At 46.4% G+C, this 22,794-nt stretch overlaps 2 protein-coding genes across 3 annotated transcripts in view; one reads left to right on the top strand and one right to left on the bottom strand.

Moving 5' to 3' along the window:
- Positions 1-57: 57 nt before the first annotated feature.
- On the bottom strand, positions 58-11,964 carry ccdc66 (coiled-coil domain containing 66). Its single transcript, XM_064306398.1, has 19 exons — positions 11,757-11,964; positions 9,807-9,865; positions 9,619-9,644; positions 8,924-9,353; positions 8,677-8,788; positions 8,451-8,557; positions 7,491-7,615; positions 7,281-7,403; positions 6,702-6,833; positions 6,126-6,361; positions 5,953-6,037; positions 5,279-5,440; positions 4,724-4,889; positions 4,511-4,645; positions 3,624-4,069; positions 3,243-3,298; positions 2,769-2,986; positions 2,214-2,335; positions 58-696 (listed from the first exon to the last, which is right to left on the bottom strand). The coding sequence occupies exons 1-19, from the start codon at positions 11,765-11,767 to the stop codon at positions 601-603; spliced, it is 2,847 nt and encodes a 948-aa protein (XP_064162468.1). The 5' UTR covers positions 11,768-11,964; the 3' UTR covers positions 58-600.
- Positions 11,965-13,447: 1,483 nt separating this feature from the next.
- ip6k1 (inositol hexakisphosphate kinase 1) overlaps positions 13,448-22,794 on the top strand; it is a 39,960-nt gene continuing 30,613 nt past the window's right edge. The window contains exons 1-2 of one of the 2 annotated variants that reach the window (XM_064304222.1): positions 13,454-13,582; positions 14,321-14,345. The gene's annotated coding sequence lies outside the window, so the exon portion shown is untranslated. Of the gene's footprint in view, positions 14,346-22,794 lie in introns of both variants that reach the window. The other variant, XM_064304221.1, reaches the window with a different exon arrangement.

Genomic DNA, 22,794 nt, shown 5'->3' with positions numbered 1-22,794 from the left:
GGTGTGACATCACTCCATTCTACTTCTGAACTCAAAGGACTGGTAGATGGACACTGCTCATTTTCACAACCTGATTTTATTTAAACAAAATTAAACTGTTAAAAATGATTTCCTTCATTATCCATGTACCACAAACAAGATTATAGTGGTTCAGATGGTCATGTTCAGTAGTTCAGCTGGTTTCAAGTCTTGGACTTCAAGTAAATTACATCCTGTGGACATTCAATGATGAGATTTCACACTGAAGGATTATTCGAAACACATTTTTACACACACACATGCACACACACTCACAGAAGCACAAGCATGCGCGCACACACACACAAGCTTAAACACTGCTTTTCACTTGTCCCATACAGAAGTCACAACTGTGCAAAGTTCTCTGTTGTCAGTGCTATCCCAAGTTGAAATATGTTGGCCAGCCGCAGTAAAGTGCCGTTCATTCAGTGAATATAGTGCTGGTGCCTGGATCAGGGATACGGGGTCAGGGCTGACTGAGGTCTGCACAGTTACTGCCAGACCAGCCGTGATCTAGCCATGTAACGAACGCTGCGGTTTGGCACCGATGTGTGGACGTGTCACAGTCTGTCCTGCTGCTGTTCACATGTGCTGGTAATGGGGTGAAGGGCTGCCCTCCTGTCCCAGCAGCAACGGGTTCAGTCCCGTCTCGAGTTCCCTCTGCTTCTGCAACAGGCCCTGAAAGTCAATTTGCACAACAATCTAATGTCAGATCAAACACCCACTCCCATCCATTCAATTAACCGCCAAAGCCAAACATGCTAACTGGGAGCTTGCTCAACTGAATTATTTTGGCTTTGATCTTCAATTAATTTTACACCCACGAATAAACTATAAATCATGTCTGGTGAAAGTTGACAGCACCCATCCACTACTTGCCAATCGCATTAATATAAACCACTTAAGTTCCTGAACACTAGCCTGCTGGTTGTACTGACAATATGTTCTGATAGCGCAACTATAAAAGCAGAACAAATATTACAAGGATAAAAGGATGAAAATAATTGACTGCAGTCGTTATAAATGGCTTTTCCTATGTCTCGTGTTGATGGTTTATGTTCAGCTAATTCTGGAATATTTTAACGGAAGAAAGAAAAAACGTTGACTTGGGGTTGATGCCTAAATTGCCCAGCAGGGTGCGCTAATGATAAATCCTTTGAAGAACTGCCTTGTACATTTAATAAATTATTGATGTCAGAACTCCCAGAGGAAATGGTGCCCTTTACAATACATAAAAGAAAAATTACATAATTGCATTTAAATAGCATGCCTTTGCTTCCAAAACGGATGTTCTGTCCATCTGTTATGGTCATTTCAGGGAAATATGTTGGGTGTTTAGGGGGAAAAACAACTAAATTTACTAATGCAGTAAGCCTACAGCCAAACAGTCAAATACAGTCGCCTGCATGTTCATATTTTATGTGGCTTGTTGTAATGATTTAACATTTGTGCCAGTTTTGAGATTGAAAATGGAACAGATATGCTTGTGAGGTAGACCTTAGCAAAAGGAAGAAGGGCTGTGTCAGGACTGGTCTGCCGGTTTTCTAGAATTTTCATTTTAGTTTGTGTAACACTGCCCAAAGTGTACAGTAATTGTTAGTGTCGTTGTGTTGATTGTAATCAGTAGTGAAATGCTAACTGGTTAGCATGTAGATTGTGGACAGCTGTAGTTTGGGCTGAAGTGCAGTCTGCTCCACACCAGTGTAAGCTCGGTCCAGATGGAAGCTACGCAGCATCACACTGGGAGAAACTCGGATCTCTAGGCAGACAAGCCTGTCTCTACATTCCCTTAATACTTGGAGGAGCCTAAATGTCATTTCACACTAATTCTTGGAATATTTCCATTAACAATGCTTACAAGAGGGGCCATTATGTAGTGTTTTGATCGTTATATATTTAAAAGCATATAAAAATGTATGTCAACAAAACATAAAAATTGTATTTAACAGGCCTGGGTCAAAAATAGATTTGGAATATTTTAAGTCTTTACCATCATCTAAAATTTGTACAAAATGAGCTACCGATCAAGACTAGGACTAGGAATTTTGTTGTAAACGGGTGAAGATAGAGGTTTCTTTTAAAATGGTAAGTCAGCTGTAGGGGTGTTTGTGGTCTGAAGGGTTAGAGTATTTCAGATAGAGTATGCGAGCGAGGTTTCTCGTTCAGCGCGCATGGGCGTGGCTCCAGGGGCCTACCTGCCGCAGCTCGGACAGGCCCCGCAGGATGGCCTGCTGCCTCTCCTTGTTCTTCAGCAGCTCCGGGTGCAGGAGGGGGTCGCGCTCGGAGGGAGGGGGAGTGGGCCGCCCGAGGTCAGCACCTGAGCAGAGCGCAGAGCAACGTCAGCACACGCGCACGCAGACAGGCTCCGCCTCCCACAGCCAGCTGTGCACTGCTCGCCTTTACCCTCTGCGCCAATCAACAGTCAGGGCAGGCAAGGGCCCTGTCTGCTACGATGCTATTGTTCAGGCTTTATTCATGAAATACACAATGTGCTGAGAGAATAAGGTTTGGTATTACAGCATGAGGTTGGACTTCTACAAGGTGAGATTAGCTTTGCCACTCTCTTCAATTCGCTAAAAATAGCTCTGTCTATTATTTATTTTTATTTTTTTTAAGTGGCTTGCATTAAATATTAAATGTATAAAAATAGATGGCTAGGATGGGCGGGCAATTCTCCTATTCTCGTTGCCCTTTGAAACTGAAGGTTCGGAGGGGATTATGGGCGCTGGAATCCCTGAGTGTGACGTTACCTGGTTGAGCTGGCTGCTGTGACCCCTGCGTTGGGGGTCTGGAGAGCGGCGCCCAGGGGTCCAGCTGGTACACCTCGTCCGTCCTTACGTACGGGACGAAGGGCGAGGACGGGGGGCGCTCTTCGGCTTCCGCGGGCCCTTGTGAGGAAGGCCTGACGGGCAGCTGGGGCTGCTGCTGAAGCCTGTGCTTAATCGTTGGGACTGGAGGAGAGCACCCCCTGGTGGTGAGAGGTGTAAAGGGCAGCTTTTACACTTAACACTCGCCAGACTCTGAATTTCACCAGCTTAGAGAGCCAACACAGTTGATTTCCAAGCTCTAAACTGGCTTCTGACTGAAATACAGAGAACTGCAGACCTCCAGCACTGGAGTTTGAGCTCCAGGCTGATGCTGATATTTATGCACAGAGCTGAGGGGATGTTACATGCTTGTGTATTGCGGTTATGGCTGGTCTGTAGGATTTGCGAGGGACTAACCGGTTTTCCACATGGGCAGCTCCTGAGTGGGGAGGGCTTTTCGAAATGTGTTCTTCCTGACAAAGGGAATGGAAAACATCAGTATTGACTTACGTCATTTTCAGCTGTTCACACAAGAACACAGAAATGCGCACCAGCATGAGAGAAAGCATTACAGATATGTATTTCACCCCGCTAGGGTTCAACAGAAATGTAAATACAGTAAAATATTTGGGAGGCAGAAAATATTTTTTTGTGCCTCCCAAATATTTGGAGGTGGAACAGCGATAGGAACCAAGCATTTCAAATATGCATTTGACCCTCTCTCTCTCTCACACACACACACACATCCTCCCAGAGGTATCCAGCTGAACGGCCAGTCCTCATGCTCTTTGGTCTCACCTGTCTGTGTGGGAGGGGCTTGCGAGGTGGGCGTGGCTCCTTGGGGCCCGGCCTGTAGGGGGCGTTCCTCTCAACCAGCGTCAGGAGTTCCATCTGCCTGCGCAGCCGGCTGTCCTGCCGGTCCCTGCGCAGGCCGGACGGGTAGCGGTCGGAGGCGGGGACGAAGGCCTTGCCGGGCCGGTGCGTGTTCCACTCCGGCCTCTTCCCCGGCCTCTGGGCCTGCTTGGGCCGCCGGGCGAAGGCCTCGTACGGGTCGCCTCCCGCCCCCTGGCCGCCGTCCTCCACCACCCGCACGTTCACGTTCTCCTTCCCCAAAACCGGCCCCTCCCGCCTGTGCCTCCTCCCGCTGCCCGGGGGCCTGTACTCGGCCGGGACGTCCGGCGTCTCGCTCCTCCCTGCCGCTGCCACGGTTCCCACGGCGATGCCCAGGCTCGGTTTGCCAACGTCTGTGCCAGGACACACAGAGACACTTACCTTCCCTTCCCTAAAGAGCTCCTCCTCTGTTACACTTGTTCTCTGCTCTGGGCTCCCAGTACAGTCAGGACAGTTCTGCTGCAAGCTGAAAGCACGTCCACTTACACTGCAACTAACGCTGAACTCTCAGTGCTTATCTTGCGCTATGCCCTCAGACCAATCTGCTTCTTAAAGCACGTCTCCCTCATATACCTGCGTGGCACCTGACTTGCTACTGTAAGTTTACGTAAACGCTACTGATGCTGGTGACTGGACCCAGCTCTGTTCCTTGCTTACGCTTTGATGTACTTTAGTCGCCCTGGATTAGAGCGTCTTCTAAATGCCTATCTGTAGTAGAGACAGTACTGTTGTACTGCTCAAACAGAAACCATTTCAGAATGAAGGCCTATAAAGCAATGGTGACTCGTAAGTACCGGTCTGCACCGCGGCATCTCTTCTGGAAGAGAGTGTGCTGAGATCCCCACTCTCATTGGCTGACGAAGCCGCCGCCAACACGTCCACGTCCACCCTGCCCAACGCCAGGCTGCTCGTGCCTCTGCTGTCAAGCCCTGGAGAAAAAGACTGGACTTCAGTCCAATTCAGGAAGAGGTGCATTATGGGAGGCCGGGGCTCTGCTCTCCACCCACCCGACGGCGTGGGAGGCTCCTCCTCCATGCAGTGCAGCAGCTTGGAGACGTCGTGGCCTCTCCTGGCCAGCTTGCGGATCCTCTGCTCCTGCTTGTCCTTTGCCGCCTCCTGCTGGGCCCTCTGGACGCTCAGGTACAGCTCCTCCGTCTTCTGCGAGTGCAGCTCCTGAACGGGCCCCGTTGGAGAGATGAGTTGCCTGTGCAGGGTGCTGTTTGTCTGTAAATGTGCAGGGTGCCGTGTGTCTGTAAATGTGCAGGGTGCTGTTTGTCTGTAAATGTGCAGGGTGTGGAGTGTCCGTAAATGTGCAGGGTGCCGTGTGTCTGTAAATGTGTAGGGTGTGGAGTGTCTGTAAATGTGCACGGTGCCGTGTGTCTGTAAACATGCAGGGTGCCAGGTGTCATTAAATGTGCAGGGTGCCAGGTGTCTGTAAACATGCGTGGTGCCACGTGTCATTAAATGTGCAGGGTGCCAGGTGTCGGTAAATGTGCAGGGTGCTGTGTGTCTGTAAATGTGCAGGATGTCCAGTCATGTCTGTAGCAGCACGTTCATCTCGCCTGCTTCTGCCTCACGCGCAGGGCGTCCAGCTGGTACTGCTCCTGCAGTGTCTCCCTCTCTCGGGCCAGCCTCTGCTCCTCCTCCTGCTCCTCTGCCCTCCTCAGCGCCTCCTCCCTCTCCCGCTGCCGCCTCCTCTCCTCCACCTGGACCTCGATAGCGTGCTGCCATGAGGAGAGTCACAGGTAATGAGCAGTGTGGGTCAGGAGAACTGGGCTTGTAACTCCACAGGTTGCAGATTGTGGGGCATTTTCTAGAGTAAGGTACATAACCTGAGCTGCATCAGTAAATTACCCAGCTGTAGGATTTCATTTGTTTATTCTCTCATTAAAAAATCACCAATTCTTAAGTTGTTTTTAAACAATGTTTATAATTTGCAAATTTAATAATCACTATACATAAAAATAACATTGTTATCATAATTTAGAAATTTAGAATCTTATAAGTACTGTATAGGTGTAGTGGCAAGTTTCTTGAAGGGTATTTATGACCCAAGCTAGCTATCTAGCACTAAGACCTAGGGCTCGGCCTGTGCTTGTTTCATTGGTCCCCTGGTTAGCCCTCATGAAGCTGGTAACCCTTATGAAGCAGGGTAGCTCTTATGAAGCTAGGTAGCCCTTATGCAGCTGGGTAGCCCTTATGCAGCTGGGTAGCCCTTATGAAGGGCAGTTCATACCTGGTGCTCCAGCTGTTTGAGCCGCTTCCTCTCCCTGTCCTCGATCTGGGCCGGGTCCAGGAGAGACGTCATGGTGCGGAGGTAGCTGGAGAGGGAAGATTCCAGTGTTAAGCCCTGCTGAGATGCGGCACTGCCGCTGGGTGTGTGCAGCATGGTCCTGCTGGGGAGCTGACCTGGCCCTGGGGGCGATCCCTCTGGTGGTGTCCACGCTCAGCCTGCCCAGGCTGTCTCCTCCCAGAGGGCTCGTTTCCTCCGAGGTCACGGAGAGGGCGCCCGATGGGGACAGCTGCTGGGTGGCAGAGCGGGCCGGAGTGTCGCGCTCCCCTCGCTCTGGCCCCTGGGCCGGCTGGGAGGGCGCCCTCATCTGGAGGGAGTCGAAATGCATGGCCCAGCGCTCATGGTCCTCTGCCTGGTGGAGAGGGTCAGGACTCACCAGTCAGCCAGTCTGTGTGGGTGTGTGTGTGCATGCGAGTATATCTCTTTGTGTGAGAGAGTGAGTATGTGTGCACGTTTGTGTGTATACCTCATACGTGTATGTGCATGTGAGAGGGTGTGTGTATGTAGCCAGAGTGTACATGTATGTGCATGTGAGAGGGTGTGTGTATGTAGCCAGAGTGCACGTGTACGTGCGCACGATTGTGTGTATACCTCATACGTGTATGTGCATGTGAGAGGGTGTGTGTATGTAGTCAGAGTGCACGTGTACATGCGCGCGCACAGGCCGGTGGGAGCTGGCGCTCTGACGGTACCTGGCTGAGCTCCCGTTTCTCCTGCTGCCGGCGGAGCTTGTTCTCCTCCCTCTGCTGCTCCAGGTCCTGCAGCCAGCGCCTCTGCTGCTCCTGCTTGTGTGCACTGGAAGTCTGCTCCACTGGAGAGGCCTCCTGGAGCCAGCACACACACACAGTTACTGAGGCTGCTCCTGCAGCCTCCACACACATAGTTACTGACACATTGATTTATCCATAATTATTGACTCATCCTTGACACTGAGGAGTAAAATTACTGTGTTTTTTTTTGCCGTTGCTTATGGCCAAAAAAAAAGAAAGTCACCTCAATGTGTGTGAATGAGTAGACTGAAGTGTGTGTGTGTTTGAGTGTCTGTGCGTGTATATGTGTAAGTGTTTGAGTGTGTGCGAGGGTATGTGTGTGTTTTAAGTGTGTGTGTGAGAGAGTGAATCTGTGTCTGTGTGTATGTGCGTGTATGTGTGTGTGTGTTTTGAGTGTGTATGTGCATGTGTGTATGTGCGTGTGTATGTGCATGTGTGTGTGTGTCTGTGTGTATGTGCGTGTGTATGTGTGTGTGCTCTGTAATAACACATGAGCGGTACCCCCAGGATGAAGGCGGAGCGTATGGCAGCGGGCAGGTCCTGCTGGCTGCTGTAGCTCTGTGCTGTGGAGCGCGTCCTCTCCTCCAGGCCCGAGACCGTCCTGCCCAGCCTCTCCTCTTGCCCCTGCGCACATCCACATGGTCACCAGCGCCCCCCCACAAACACACGCGCGCTGCCTGGAACACGGCTACGGACCCGAATCTGGCCTACCCTTTCCACTGCACCCTCTGAGCTGGGCTTGGAGGGATCCCCAGCAGCAGCTCGAGCCCAGGGATTATAATCCAGAGATGACGCTGCAGTCTTCTTCTGCTGTAATCTGTGAGCCATCTGTTCATCTGGACCACAGAGACAAGAAAAAAGTCACCATTTATCACCATTTACCCCCCCCCCAAGCTCTAATCCTAAAACTCCATTATGAATTACCTTTCCAATAAATAAATAATGCTGTCAATTAAAGAACAGCACATTTGCAAAATGCCAGTGATAAATATGGAACACAGAGAATTAATTTGTGAGCAACAAGAAAAAGAACACCTGAAAGAATTCATAAAACATGCTTTGGCATCCAGAGATCAAGACAAAAGTAAAAGAAATATATTATTTATTTATTCTTTTATAATGCTGTGAGGGTGACAGACTGTGTTTCTGCTGTGTGTGCAGGAAACGTTGGGTGTGCTTCTCAAGATGTGTTGCACATTCCCCCAGAAGGACCTCCACCTGTCTTTCACTTGAAGGTACTGAACACTTCTGTGGAGCCAAGGTTATACAGCTCATGTGCTTCTTCTTTTAGTTTGGCTAGCTTGCCTGCACTATACTTTCTATGCCACACCTGGGGGGTATATTACGAAGGAAGCTAAACATACCTAGGGTTTCTCTGCGTCAGCTGGATTGACAAAACCTAACAACCTAATCGAGCTTAACTGGTACCACAAAGATGGTTATCAACTTGCAAAGTGAATACGAGCTTTGTTAATCAAGCTCTGTGCACGTTTCCATAAGTCTGCAAAAATTAGCCTATAGCTGCACAGCATGGACCCTATCCGTGTGTGTGTACACAGCACCATTTCACTGATGTAGGCAATATGCAGTTACGTTTGTGTTCTTTAGCCTCATTTTAACTAAAAATGCTGAGTGTACATCATCTCTGACTGCGTTTCCTCCCACAGGTACCTAGCTCCTTCTTCCACTGCGCCCTCTTTGCCTCCAGAGCTTCCTTCTCCCTTTCTCTCTCTCCCAGGGTGCTGAAGAGACCGGCTGGTATCCCATTCGCAATCACCCTAGCCAACAGGAATGGAGAACAGGGGTTAACATTGAGAGCGCCTGGGCATGGCTTCGCTTCGTCCAGATGATGGCATCTTTATAAAGGGGCACAGAGGCTTTCTAAACAGGGCCCCACCTCTCATCCGGAGTTCTCCCGCTCCTGTCACTACGCGCAGAGTGAGGTGCTTTTAAAGGCAGTGTGACTGCCTCACTGACGAGGCTCTCCTCTTTCGAGTCCTCCGCTGGTGCTTTTGGCATAAGAGAAACAAACGTTTGCATAAGAGGTGGCCTGTTTTGCACAAGAGTCACATTACTGTATGGATTCCCTCATAGCCGCCAGTTGGCGCAGGGGGTGTTTGCTTTGAGCCTAGAGGGCAGGTCACCTGATTTGGGCTGGCTGCAGGTGCCCTGGTCCTGTGGGCTGCTGCCTGTGGCCTGGCTGATGGTGCTGAGGATCTGCTGCAGCTGGTCCTGCGTCAGGCACACCAAACTCTCCTTCAGGGCGTCCGCTGTGACATTTGAGGGACCCCGGCTGGGCGCCTGCTTGTTTGCCCCAGTCTTCTTAGCAGATTGCGCTCTGACCGGCACACATGCCTTGCTGTTGCCGTTGGCACCGGGGTTGGCCTTCGACGCAGTCTTCCCCGGAGCTTTCGGACCAGCCTGCTCCTTGTGTGCGACAGCTGTGGTCTCCATGACGACCTTTGTCCTTGAATCTTCCAGCTTTTCCCGGGTTCTCTGGGGCTGATCCGCCATTGGCTCTTCAGAACCTTGCTTTGACTTAAGTACATTTTGAGGCCTGGTTCTAGTCACAGTCTACTCCCAAAACAAGGACAAAAATGATCAACTTTATAGTTTTCTCACCAGTCTTTTTTTTTCTTATCTTTTTTCACAGAAAATTATTTCTCCACAAATTGGTTCACAAAAACTCTAAGGAATTTTTTTATGCTTCAGGTAGCCCTTCTTAAAGGTCCTGCATATTAATATACAACATGTTATATCGTACATAAAAATGTTATTTTATATATGTTAACTACATGATTCTCACAAATGGAAATATTGATAAAACTAATAATCATACCTTCTTTGAACTCTTTGACTGTACACCTGCAATTGAAAGAAAATCCACTTTTTGAATGACTACACTTCAAACTCATGGACATAACAGAAATAAATTACATTTTCACATTCATTAGTTTTTGGTAAATTTATCACCAAAAAAACTCAACAATTTTGGTTAAACAGAGCAATGGAAGGACTGTCACCAACCATTGGTGGACAAAATCAGCTTTGGCTTCCCATCCTCAAGTTGGAATGTGAGACCATCCCTGAAGAAGAAAAAATGGTCATGGCATCACACACTGCCTCAGAAAATACACACAATGGCCATCTAGAGTTTACCCCTTTAATGAAGTGCTCACAAGACAAGAGACATAATATAATAGCTCCATTTGAGCAGTGTTTGATTCTGTGATGTCCTAATGGTACCCATAAAGCAAAACATATCTGTCTGCGAATGTAATGTAAGCATAACAGAGGAGGAAAAAGGTCTGGAATGTATATTGCCACAAATAATGTAAGAAACTCCTTTAATTTAGGTGAGACTTTGAGGAGGCAAAGAGTGTGGATGGGAACAAACTCTGGTCTCCAACTACAGGCCACAACTTTACCACATCAACAAAATGGCCAAACTTCCTGCTGAGGTCCCACTAGGAGTTCTCCTGACCACATCTTACTAGGCAGATGTAGTGGTAACACTGCTCTGCAGCACAGTATTATAAGACAGCTTCTTGTTAACGGAATGCGTAGCACAGTGTACTGAGCCTGCCTAAAGGCATATAACCAATTTATAAAATAATTACGTATATATCCCAAGAACTTAGTTTGTGAATGAGTTAATGCTAATTAGCATATGACCTGACTGGAATATTTGCACCATGTTAAAGTAACTTAAAAAACATATATAGATTCAATTGGTCCTTAGAGATAGAAATGCAAAGAATTCATGGATAATTAATTTAAAGGCAGGGACTAGGTTGGCAATTCGGTAGATGCCTCTTTACCTTAAACTATCACCATAAGGATATCAGTTCAGCATCTCAGAATAAGGGACTTACAACATCAGGGATGGGCAATTCTGGTCCTGGAGGGCCCGTATGTATGCAGGTTTTTGTTTCCATCAATTACCCTGGTTAAATGAGCTAATTGGCTATATACACCAGCACTGGTTCAGTTGTGGTTTCATGTAGGGACACAAGAACAGCCTTCGGCTATCATTCATGTGCTTGTCAAGAATGTAGCAAAAATAACAGATGGCATAAATGTTGGGGCTAAGTTCAGCACATTGTGTTGCAAATTTCTGTGAAATGTGCTCTTTAAATAAAACCTGATCATTTTATTAAGACCAGGAGCTATCATGAAAAACAAACAGATACACCCCTTATTGTCCACCTCTGTCCAACACCTTGCCCTCACCAATGCATTGTATTTATTTAACCCAGAGGGAAGAGTGCCCCCTACTGTCTGAACAGCATCACTTCCAGTGCTAATATTTTGGCTGGCTCTGGTAGCGTTTTTCCATCTTGTCTTAGCCCAGGGTCATTACTTTAAGTCACTGGTTGGTTAACGAGTGCATCTTGCTTTCAAGGTCTGTTGTTGATTAAAAGGAAAACGCAAAATTCCACAGGCGTGCAGGTCTGCAGTTTGACACCCTCGAGGACAGAACACCATGCCAGAGAACCTGGTATGGCTGCTAGCACGGTTGGTGGCGTTGTGCTTTAAATCATGAAAGGGATATACGAGTGTTGGGAAGCCCATCATAAAGCAGAATGTTAAAAGCTCCGGAAGAGCGATGTAATTTAGCTAATCCAGTAGACGAGGTTTGTGTAGCTTTTTGTATCTGATGTGATACATCGATCAAATGAAACAGCGCATTTACAGCCACGAAAACAACAGTGTCTGCAATTCAGGAGCATTATCAAACCTATCTAGAATACCTGGTTACAGCAATACACAATCGCGTTCGCCAGTATTTACTAGGAGCTAGCTAGTCAACAAACATGGCTAGCCAGCTTGCTATAAAACCACTTGTCTGATTATCATTTATTTTACCATAATCCCACGATAGATAGCTAAGCTAGCTACCCAGATCAGATATCGCAACAAAACACGAAAAAAAATCCTTGGAGCAAGATAAAATCAGCTTTAAACGCCACTTACCCAAGATTCATGATTGCACTCCGCTGTCATTTAGCTAGTAGGAGCTAATATAGCTAAGTATATACTTGGAAATAATTCTCTTTATTCCTTCAAACCGCATGAAATACCTGCATTTTACCCCCAGTAATATTCCTAAACCGTCTGGCGTGCATTACGGCGACATCACTTCCTGAAATCGTTATTGTGTATGTCCGTTGCTGGTCACTACCAAGAAGATTCTCGTCGATTGGCACATTACCTTGCTGTCGCCCATGAAGCTACCAATCATACGTCTTATTCACACATGGGTCAGCAAATGGGGTGGGGAAAGTTTGCGTTTACAGCGAAAAAACATAAAAATAATAATAATAAATTTGAAGTCGCCTTTGCTTGTTGAGTGAGTGAATTTATGACAGCTTACACTGCTAACAAAAATTTATTCGGTCTGAATATGCTTCTTTAAAACAGTTATTTTATGAGCACGAGACGTTGAACATTTACATTACTGCCGTATTATTAGATAACCTCATTTTTATTTGAATACAGCCATTAATATATACAATTGGAACTGTAAACAAAAAAATAACAAAAGTTGGACTGCGGTCTCAATTAAAGCAATACATGCTAATCCCTGTAGATACTCAGGAACCGCATTAAAGTCTAATTTTAATAGGTCCTTTTCACTGATACCGCTGTATTTTAATTGGCTGAATATAGGATGAGATGAGGCATCTACTGTAACGGGCAGATTTCTTTCTCCATGCACAGACGCAACGGCCACCATACAATTAGAAGAAAAACGTGATATGTCTACCCTTGAGAAATTAAACTGTACAGCCTTTCCACGTTGCATCTGCACCTATCAAATATTTATCTACAGTTATTCACTGTTGCTACATCCACAGTGTTGGTCTGTGATTTAATTTGTCGTTCAGTTGGGAACATAATGATCCACAACAATTCACCACAAGACTACACGAATGTTAGCTACAAGGTTCACTGCGTCATGACAAGATGTATTGAACATTCAACTACCGCTGTACCTGCGAAGATTCATTAGCACATTCACATTTATGAACTCAGAACATTACATTTAGGGTGAATAAAATTAACATGAAGTACAATCACTGTTAAGTTGCCTACTTAAATTAATATTGCTTTTCTCGTTGATTTATATTAAAAAAATATATTTGGGTTTGTGCCAATACAAACCACCGAACACTGAGGTCACGAGATGAAGAAATTGTTTTATCTTATCGACTAACATTATCTCGACCAGGTTGGTAAATTGATGGTTCGTATACCATCTTTCTCAACGCTCTGATAAGCGGTGAGCACTCTTAGGATAGCAAACGTAGGTGTATTTAATTCGTATGTGAGGACCAATTCATGTGTGAGATTTGTTGTTGGATGAATATGGTTCACAGTCCGCAACATGGGAATGAATTTCGGCTCTTACAGTGCGTCGCCATATTAATACTGAAGGGAAATTTCCCTGATTTATCTTTGGCAATAATGGCACCAAAGCACGGGTAAAAAAATATACCAGATGCTCTCCTCCCTTTCCCACAACCTAAAAAGCTGATGTAGAGTTATGATTTTGTTTAACTACCGAGACAAATAATAAGTTAACGGTAAATAAGCAACATCTGAACATGGTGGGATTAAGGACCCGGGGCAGGGGACAACTCGAACACTCGTGTCGCTGACTAACTGAAGCTATTGAGCACGGAGAGAAAACATCAAAAACAAGAAATAGCCCCCTCCTTCAGCGCGTGTCACAATCGCAAGCAGGACTCGACCAGGATAACGCTTGTGAAGGGCGACGACTCCAGTTAGCTAGCTAGGTACTCCCTAAACATAGCTAACCAGCTTTATTCTATAGTAACCTAGAATTAGGTAACACTTGCTAACCATTAAGAAAGCTAATGTTGCTAATATTACTGTTTAGCTAACTGGCTAACGGTACTTTTTAGCTTGCTTATCAGCTAGCCAGCTCAGCTCCTACTAGCTAGTGAGCTAGCGGATTGAAACGCGGGTTTGACGGTTCAGCTTATATTACAAAATACAGCAGGCTTGCTAACTGCATTAGAAAGTTATAAGAGCGGTTGACAGATTTTAATTTCGTTACATTTTTCAAACTCACTTATCTAACGCTAGATACAATCCAGACTGAGCTGGACTCCGTTCCATAAGCTAATGTTAGCGAGTGCGAGCTAGATGGTGGCTAAATTCACATAGCGTGCTAGCTGATTTGACTTGCGGGAGTGGACTGTCTGCATATTAATTTCTAATTAACTTGCTAACATGTGCATGCTTGGAGTAATTGTGGTTGGGTTCCAAAGATGTTATCATCAACTAGATAGCCATATGCTATGCTTTTAAACTTCATTGAGTGTAGAGGTAAGTTAAGCGTGGTTAGGCACTAACAACAGCAACACAGTGCCAGCGAATCGAATTCGCAGCACAGGACTTTAGCTAGCACTAGCTGTATGGTTTGTTTGGACTTCAGTGTTCTTTGATACCCCAGTAAATAAGCTAGTCCCTCTATTCGCCCCCCTTCGGGTTCAACTGTTCAACTGAAGACCCAAGGCCAAGATTGATAAACCGGTAAGTGATGACATTTGCCCTTGCTGTCGGCGAGCTGGCAATAGTCTAGGACCAATGTACTAATTTTGTCGTTTTAGCTAGCTAAAACGTTAACTGTCTATGTCTGATATCAGTTCATTGTGTCAACGTACGCTGCTACATATATATATATACCAGCTGATATTATTGCCAGATAGCTTACTAATTAGTAAGATACCGTGGCACTAGACTAGTCTAGATAACGTTATTCTTAACTTGGCTTTCGTCTAGCTAGCCTAACTAACATTCAGTTCATTTCAAGATGGCAAGCTGCAAAAGTCAACTAAATCGCTCGCTGGTGAAGTATTTGCTCATAATTAAACCAACTTCGTTGCTAACTAGTAGTAACGTCTTCATTCACTAACGTTACCAATAATATGCAACTAGCTTCCTAGCAACTTTGCTGCCCATGCAGTAAGCGTAGCACAACTGTCAGTAACGTTACATAGCGAGAAGGCTCACTCTGTCCTAGTCTATCGTTATATAGTGAGAAGACTCTCCCTGCCTTAACGCAATGACTTAATTATAAGTATGGATGAATCTAACGTTAGCCAAGTTAGGTCAACCTTAATTTACTCCTCCTAACCTGTTAGCTAGCTGAAATGATGGTATATCGCTAGAGAAATGTATTGCCTCTCATGATTTAATGTCCACGTCGCCCTTTCTGTTACGCACACAACGTTAGTCCAGCTAACGTTATAAATCCGGAGCCAGCTTCTACTGTGAGCTAACGTTAGCTAGTTAACTACGTAGGTGATGCAGTCAGTTGCAGATGCAGCGCTTTGGTAACTTGGCTAGCTGTCACTGACCGCACAGAGATTAGCTGCGTAGCATGACAGTTAGCAGGTTCGCTAGTTAGATTCTGTACTGACCGGATGTGTAAGGGTAAGAACCCTGATTTTTAAACCAAGGGTACGATCCGAAGAGTGCAGTGTTGTGACTGGTGATCAGTTAACGTTAGAAAGCATATCTTCTTGTCACTGGATAGGAAGTATTTACTGCCACTGTCTAGCTAGGCATATTTCAGCAGCTAGCTGTGACTAGCGTTTTCATGGGAAAAAACGTCATTAAATATTTGGGGTGACCTTTGCAGAATAAGCCACTGTTTGTCGAATGTCACGGGGAGGGACAATGCAGAGATGGAGTTGCAATTATTTACCGATGCCATTGGCAACAGTAACATCATTTGACATCCTTGGCATTAAGTCCGCTAGTCTAGCTGCACGACTATCCGTTCGTTTTTACATAAGAGTACTCTGTCGTTCGTAACATTTATCACAAATGACAGCTAAATATAAATACTGTTTTGAGTAAACGCCAGGGAGAACACATCCACTTCGTCCAAATGTATGCTCTTGTCGCAGAGATTTTTTTAAATAATCAACAGTTTTTCACTTACAAGTGAAGTAAAATGACAATTTTACAGCAGCGATATTTTACCTTGGTTTTGATACTGTTACGTTTGTCCTTCATGGCGTGTACGTGACATCATGGTAATGACCGATTTATGGTTTAATATGTCATAATTATACAAATAGCAGGCTTGTCATACAAACCTTGCACTAAAGTGTTTTGTGTTATATCAATGAGGTGTTATTCTAATTGTTGATATAATCATATATGCATAAACCTATGTTAAACGTGGTCAAAGGCAGTGGTTTTGTACAGGAATGGTGTGGTAGCCTGCAGGGATAACACACTCAGGAAGACTGCTTTATTATCAAGAGTTGTAGTGGATTTGTTTGTTTGTGTGTCTATTCTCAGGCATAGGTTATCTGGTCCTGTTGAACTAAAGGAGATTAGTGGTTCTGCGGAAAAAGTTTTGCTTGTTTTTTCAGCACAAACATAACCCATCCTAATGGAATTGTGTGAGTGCTGGGGATTTTTGTAAAGGTTGCTCAAGGGGGAAAAAAACACAAAAAAAGGGAATCCAATCTTGGTCTTTTTTTGTTCTACGGTTCTTCAGGAAACAGCTTTTTTTAAATGAGAAAACTACCATCTTTGTAATCACGCAGTGTTCTTTCTGGTTTCCAGTATGTTACCTGGCAACACATGGCACATGCAATTGCACATGTTATTGCTACTAATGTGAAAAGCAGCCATAATGTTGAAGAAGACCAGGCATTCCAGTTCATAAAGCAAATAAGAAGTGGGCTGTTACAGCTGGTGCTTAATTTTGAGTTATAGGTGAACACAGCAATTTACATCGTAGCGTAAATTTAGTATAAAGCATTCACATGGCTATATAGGCATGAACATTTTTAATTGTGTCCATTAAAAAGGAAGGGAATTAAATAGAAAATTTCATATTTAAAAATCCGCTCCAGTTAGTTGTACGTTTACATTATGTTTTAGAGTTTAGCAGAGCGACTGTCTGTTTCTTACTGGGTCAAGTTTCAGGATTTTCCTAACCTGTATGGGTGGTGGTCTGGAGGTGGGTAAGAAGGGCAGTTGGCTCTACAGTCCCAGCTTGTGCGCTTCACTGCTATCACAGAGTGAGACACTAGAAGCACTGACTTGGAGGCCTTTGGTCTCCCCTTACACCTTTATGTTATTGACCAAAGCTTTTCTTGGATCTGCCTCATTTGGAATCGACGCAGACTAAGAAACTGACTTTGCCAATATTTTTGCAGCCTGGCCTTTAATTTGGGTACAGGACTTGTGTAGCCCTAAACCCAAGATCCTAGACCTAAGATTTTAACTGTGAGCATTGCATCTCTGCTCCCCACACACAGTTTCTAATCTTACCTTTGTTTGGTCTGTGAAATAGCAGTGTGCTCAGAAATGTATGTTTTTGGCCTGTAAGGTGGCTCTTCAGTTTCCTACTCAGTCTTTGGGAGTTTCAGTGTGGCGGGGCAGTCAGTGGTTGCTTGTTGTCTGTGATCAGGTCACCCATTGATACCATGTATTGCACACAGGGCACATAGGCTGGTGGCATCAGAATAATCTTCCAAATCCTGCCCAATGTGCATCATGCTGTTTTCATCAAAAGTGCGCTCAGGCTGTTGATCAAATATGCAGAGTTATTTTGTTTCTTTAATAGACGCAAACAATAAAGCTGGCTCCTCAGGCTCTGCATTTTTAAAATTGTGTGTCAACAAAGCAATTTGTGCCATAATGACTTGGATTGTGGTTCGTCTTCCAGCACTCGAAACCGTGCACTGTAGACTAAGTCCGCTTTTAAAGATTAGCTACTTTATATGTTTATTTTCCCCCAGCCCACTGAATGGTAATGGTTAGTGTGGTGGTTTACTATAGTAGCAGCCAGTGTTTTCTAACATTAGATTTTGATTTAGTGCCTAGAATGCGAGTGGTGTGAACTGTAACGCTGAATGCAGTCAAATCGAGCCTGCCGAAATGAAAGGGCGCTATTTAAACCTTGGAGAGGAAGGGCTTCACCCACACGCACACACGCACGCACGCACGCACACACACGCACACACTGGTCCTGTCTGTGCGTATGATGGTCTTTTTGAGCCGTTCCGTGTGTGGAATTCCGTGTGACACGCGCTGAGTTGAGGCAGACGTGGGATGATTGGGTCAGCTGCATGTCCTTTAAAGGTAATGTGTGGCAGTGCACATGTTGGGCTGCTGTGTGCTCATCTCCTGTGCATGTTCTCGTGTGCTGTGCGGAGTGACGTGCGCGCACACATACACATACACGCACGCACTTGTGCACACGCACACACATGCACGCATGCACACGGTAAGATAGGAGGCAGGAGACCTAAGAGGACAGCATGCTTGTGTTTTTTTGACATTACTTTGAAAGTATAAAAAAGTGATCTGATAAACAGTTGCAAAAAAACCCCTTAATCCCATGTGTCAACCTAAAATATCTATGAAATATTTAGACATAGTTTCTTCAAAGTGTGTTATTCTGAGCACCTTTAGCATCGAATGCTAGTCCTTTTATAAGCAATAATTCGGTGTTGTATTATGTCCAGAGAGCTGGCTGCCCGTCGCCCCACACTCACGTGCCCCAGCAGGCTGACTAATACCCACAGCATTCCCGTCCCCTCACTCTTATTAGGATCGTTAAACCCGTTTCCCATCACCCCCTCCTCATAGGTAGACAGTGTGTCGATTCCCCTCAGGTCACCTGTTGGATGTGGCCCTGCCCCAGGATGGATCCCCTTCCTCTGCCCCCCCACCCTCACCCTACCTCCCTCGTGGGTGACCGGCCCAGTGACTGCAGAACAGAGTCCAGGTCAAATAGAGAAGGCAGTGCCTCCCTAAAGCCCTCTATATCCACGTGTGGTTCAGTGTCCTGAAAAGCCTCAGTGGTTTTTATGATGTTGTTTTTGGGTTCTCGGTTAAGATTTAGCGCAAAGCTACCTGTTTTTCCATGTTTTTTTACAGTATTTTCCCCTCAAAGCCTCACCCCCCATTTTTTGTCTTAGGAAAGGGCTGAAATGGAAAGCATAAACAAAGAATAAAACTACGAGCTCAGCAACGGTGGAGAAATTGCAGCTGCAAAGCTTGTATTTGTGGGAATGTGTGCACCCATGCTGCTGTTCTGGCAGTTTTAATGTGTTGACCAATGCTTGAACTTTGTTTTGTACCCCTCCCAGGCTGACACACACACGAGCACACACACACAAGTTTGCTCTCACATGCTTGCACATTCAAACACATGAGCACACACGCTCACACACGCTCGCACACACACACTCACTCACACACATGCTCGTACACCTGTACGGCCAGTGGCTCTTCCTCGAGTCTAAGTATCAGTCTGTTCTGTGCAGGACACTCTGCCTTAAGCCAGAATAAGACCTTGGACAGGGAAGGTTTTTCTCTGTTGTTTGAATACCTTCCTAATCCTCCTCCTTCCTTCCTGTGTCAGGAACAAGGCCAGGAGCAGTGGCAGCGTGTACTTTATTACGTTACTGTCTAAGCATTCGAACCCCGTCCAGCTCACCCAAAGCCACCAGCTCTAATCTGCCTTTTCTGTCTCTGCCCAGCGTGTTATTCCAAGTGGTGTTTGGTGAAGTTATTCTGAAGAGCTCTTTGTGTTGAGCCTGTTAAGGAAAGGTGTGTTTAGAGAAAGGCCAAATTAAATCTGACATCATTCTCCTGGTTCCCGGCTGCAGGGCAGCGGTTAGCCGGTTAAAGTAATTGTCCTCAATCTCTCCCCGCGGGACCGCGAGCTCCTCCGCGGCGGCTGTGTTCTGGAGCGGGCGGCGGCCGCCCCTGGGCCGGCGTCCGCTGCCAGCAGTGCCTGGCGGGCTTTGGCATTCGCGGTGGCGGGGAGCGCCGGCGTTCGGCGAAGCGGGCGGAGGGCGGGCGGGACGTGCAGGAGGCCGCAGGGACGGCGTGAGCGGAGCTGCCGCGTGTCGGTGTGCAGGGTGAGCCCCGGCCCTGCTGTTGGGTTACCTGCATCCGGCCTGTCTGCCTGTCCCAGGGGTCACAGACTGGGTGATTCATGGGAAAGGGGGTCACAGGAGCGCTCAGGCTTTTTGGGACACACCTTTGATTGGAATCCCTCAGAGCAGAGCGTGAGCCTCACTCCGGGGCTCTGAGCTCGAGTCTCAGCTGTGGCGCTTTGACTCTTTTTCTTAATGTGAACCATTTTTCCTGACGATTGATCCATTTTTTTCCTTGTCGTTTCGATCGTTTCCCGTAAGGCTGCAGTTTTCGATTATTTTATTGATTACTCTATCAATTATTTCATTTCTGAACAATGAAATACCCCATAATAACACTGAGTCTTTCTGAACAGTTTATAGACAGAATGAAGGATCTGGACAATGCTCTGGAAACTGTGCCAGTCTCATGCAGAATATTTTACACTGGCTTTCATCATGATGCAGATTCTATTAGATGCCCTCCCTGCCCGAAACATTCACACAGGTAATTATGTTCATATGAGGGAACCCGTTTGCTGCAGCTGTGCTGTTCCAGCCTTTTCCCCTCAAGTATTCAGCTGCGCTTCTTTATCGACGGACACTTTGGGGAAGCGATTCGGATCTTAAACGCCTTTCATCGCCGTGTCAGAATTCTAGTGAATTTTTTAATGGATAATCTGTTTTATTGACGACACTTTGGGGAAATGATAAGGATTTTAAATGGCTTCATGGCCAGTCAAAGTTATGGCGAATATTATTATTTTGTTATCTGTGAACTCGATCAGTTAGGCTGCTTCCTGCGAGCCGTAGCTTTCGTAGCGCGCTGGTGGCTGCAGGAACGGTGTGGGCTGTGCTGACTCTTCCTGTGATGCTGTGGAGGGGGACTGAGCAGCACAGCCCTGAGGGGCCGCTGCAGTTTGGTTTCCTCAAGGTCACCGCAGTCCTTCAGCACAGACTGTGACGTGCTGCGAAACACGCCGTGCCCTGCAGACACACGCGGCTCAGAGCTCTGCCCTGCAGACACACGCGGCTCAGAGCTCTGCCCTGCAGACACACACACGGCTCAGAGCTCTGCCCTGCGACACACACACGGCTCAGAGCTCTGCCCTGCAGACACACACGGCTCAGAGCTCTGCCCTGCAGACACACACGCGGCTCAGAGCTCTGCCCTGCAGACACACGCGGCTCAGAGCTCTGCCCTGCGACACTACACGGCTCAGAGCTCTGCCCTGCAGACACACACACGGCTCAGAGCTCTGCCCTGCAGACACACACGGCTCAGAGCTCTGCCCTGCAGACACACACGGCTCAGAGCTCTGCCCTGCAGACACACACGGCTCAGAGCTCTGCCCTGCAGACACACACACGGCTCAGAGCTCTGCCCTGCAGACACACACGGCTCAGAGCTCTGCCCTGCAGACACACACACGGCTCAGAGCTCTGCCCTGCAGACACACACGGCTCAGAGCTCTGCCCTGCAGACACACACGGCTCAGTGCTCTGCCCTGCAGACACACGCGGCTCAGAGCTCTGCCCTGCAGACACACACACGGCTCAGAGCTCTGCCCTGCAGACACACGCGGCTCAGAGCTCTGCCCTGCAGACACACACGGCTCAGAGCTCTGCCCTGCAGACACGCACACGGCTCAGAGCTCTGCCCTGCAGACACACACACGGCTCAGAGCTCTGCCCTGCAGACACACACACGGCTCAGAGCTCAGCCCTGCAGACACACGCGGCTCAGAGCCGTAGCAGCGTGGAGCTCCTTCAGACACGAACGTCCATCATTAGCGCTCTGTTTGGCTATCTCTTCCTGCAGGACGTCTCGCCAGAGCAAGATAAGGCTGGCGTTCTCCCCAGGCTGGACTGCAGGCTCGTCTCTTCTGTTTTTATTCAGGCCCGCGTCAGATCCCTATCTGAAGCTGTTTAACTCCTTTGACCCTGGTCAAATGAGAACACTCCTCCAGATTCCTGAGAACGGTTACTGACCTAAATTGCAGAAAGAAATTTTACCAATGACCCAGAAGTTCGTTCAAGATATTGATAGAAATAGATGTTTTAAAAAAATGTTTTTTAACATATAATTGTTTTGAGGATATAATTGTTTTGCTAGATTGTATTTCCTATGGCTTGTAGTTGTGAAATTTAGCCCCCCTTGCCTGTGTCCAAGGAATGTATTGCATCAAGATACAGCCCATAATCAGGATTAAGAATAAGTTGGTTTTAACCATGAAGGAATTCCTGATGATCTGGTGCATATATGACTATTATATCACTGCTTTATTTATGTATGTGTCATGCATATATGATTATGGCCACATATGACTTTTCATTCTTAAAAATTTGTGTTGATCAAATTTTTATGCATTTATATTCGGGACAGCGTACAAATTTTGTGTTCTTTTTGATCTGCATAGTTACTATAAATTCATATCATTCACATCCTTACATACAATCAGATGAGTGTAAATCCCCCAAACCGGCTGCCCATTTTGGAACATCTTTAGGGTTGATTGCTAACTTATAAGAGCGAGAGATGAATTCTGATAATTGTGCATGGTAATTCTTTATTTGGAGAGAACATTCTAATAATGGTGCCAGCTGATGCTGATTATATGCACAGTAGGTCTAACATGCAGGTCAGACGAGAAGGCCTATTTAGCAACTTGAACTGTGAGCAGGTCTGAGCTGCAAAGGTCGCACTAAACCCTGAAAAAGGCTTTCTGGGCTGCCCCAGTGCTGTCCTTAGTGTGGCATGCCCAGTTGGCTCCTTGACAGGGTGCTTATTATAAAACATTTATTTCATTGTACAGTTTTAGAACACCATAAAAAAAGGTACTTTAGACATGAAACTCATGTGATCTCTGCTCTGACTTTGGGACATTGTTTTGACAGAATAAGGGGTCAAATACCAGAGGTTGATATTTATGAAGGGTACGTGCTCGTGTGTGTGTGTGTGTGCGGGTGCAAGTGAGTGTGAGTGTGTGTGTGTGTGTGTCAAAGACATTTTGCCGGCAGTGTAAAACTCAATGCCTATGGAAGCTACAGTAGCTGATACAGCTGATACAGAGATCCACCGT

Source organism: Anguilla rostrata, chromosome 13, assembly GCF_018555375.3.
Source record: "Anguilla rostrata isolate EN2019 chromosome 13, ASM1855537v3, whole genome shotgun sequence".
NCBI lineage: Eukaryota > Metazoa > Chordata > Actinopteri > Anguilliformes > Anguillidae > Anguilla > Anguilla rostrata.
The sequence above is the reverse complement of the archived record's forward strand: the minus strand, read 5'-3'. Positions and strand labels throughout refer to the sequence as shown.

Bases quoted from the DNA above. Each gene is read 5' to 3' on its own strand.
- ccdc66 (XM_064306398.1), bottom strand. The intron at 7,616-8,450 runs GTACCTGTGGGA...TCTGTGGTCCAG, and splicing joins GCAGTGGAAGAAGGAGCTAG to ATGAACAGATGGCTCACAGA. The intron at 4,646-4,723 runs GTGGGTGGAGAG...CTTTTTCTCCAG, and splicing joins GGAGCCTCCCACGCCGTCGG to GGCTTGACAGCAGAGGCACG.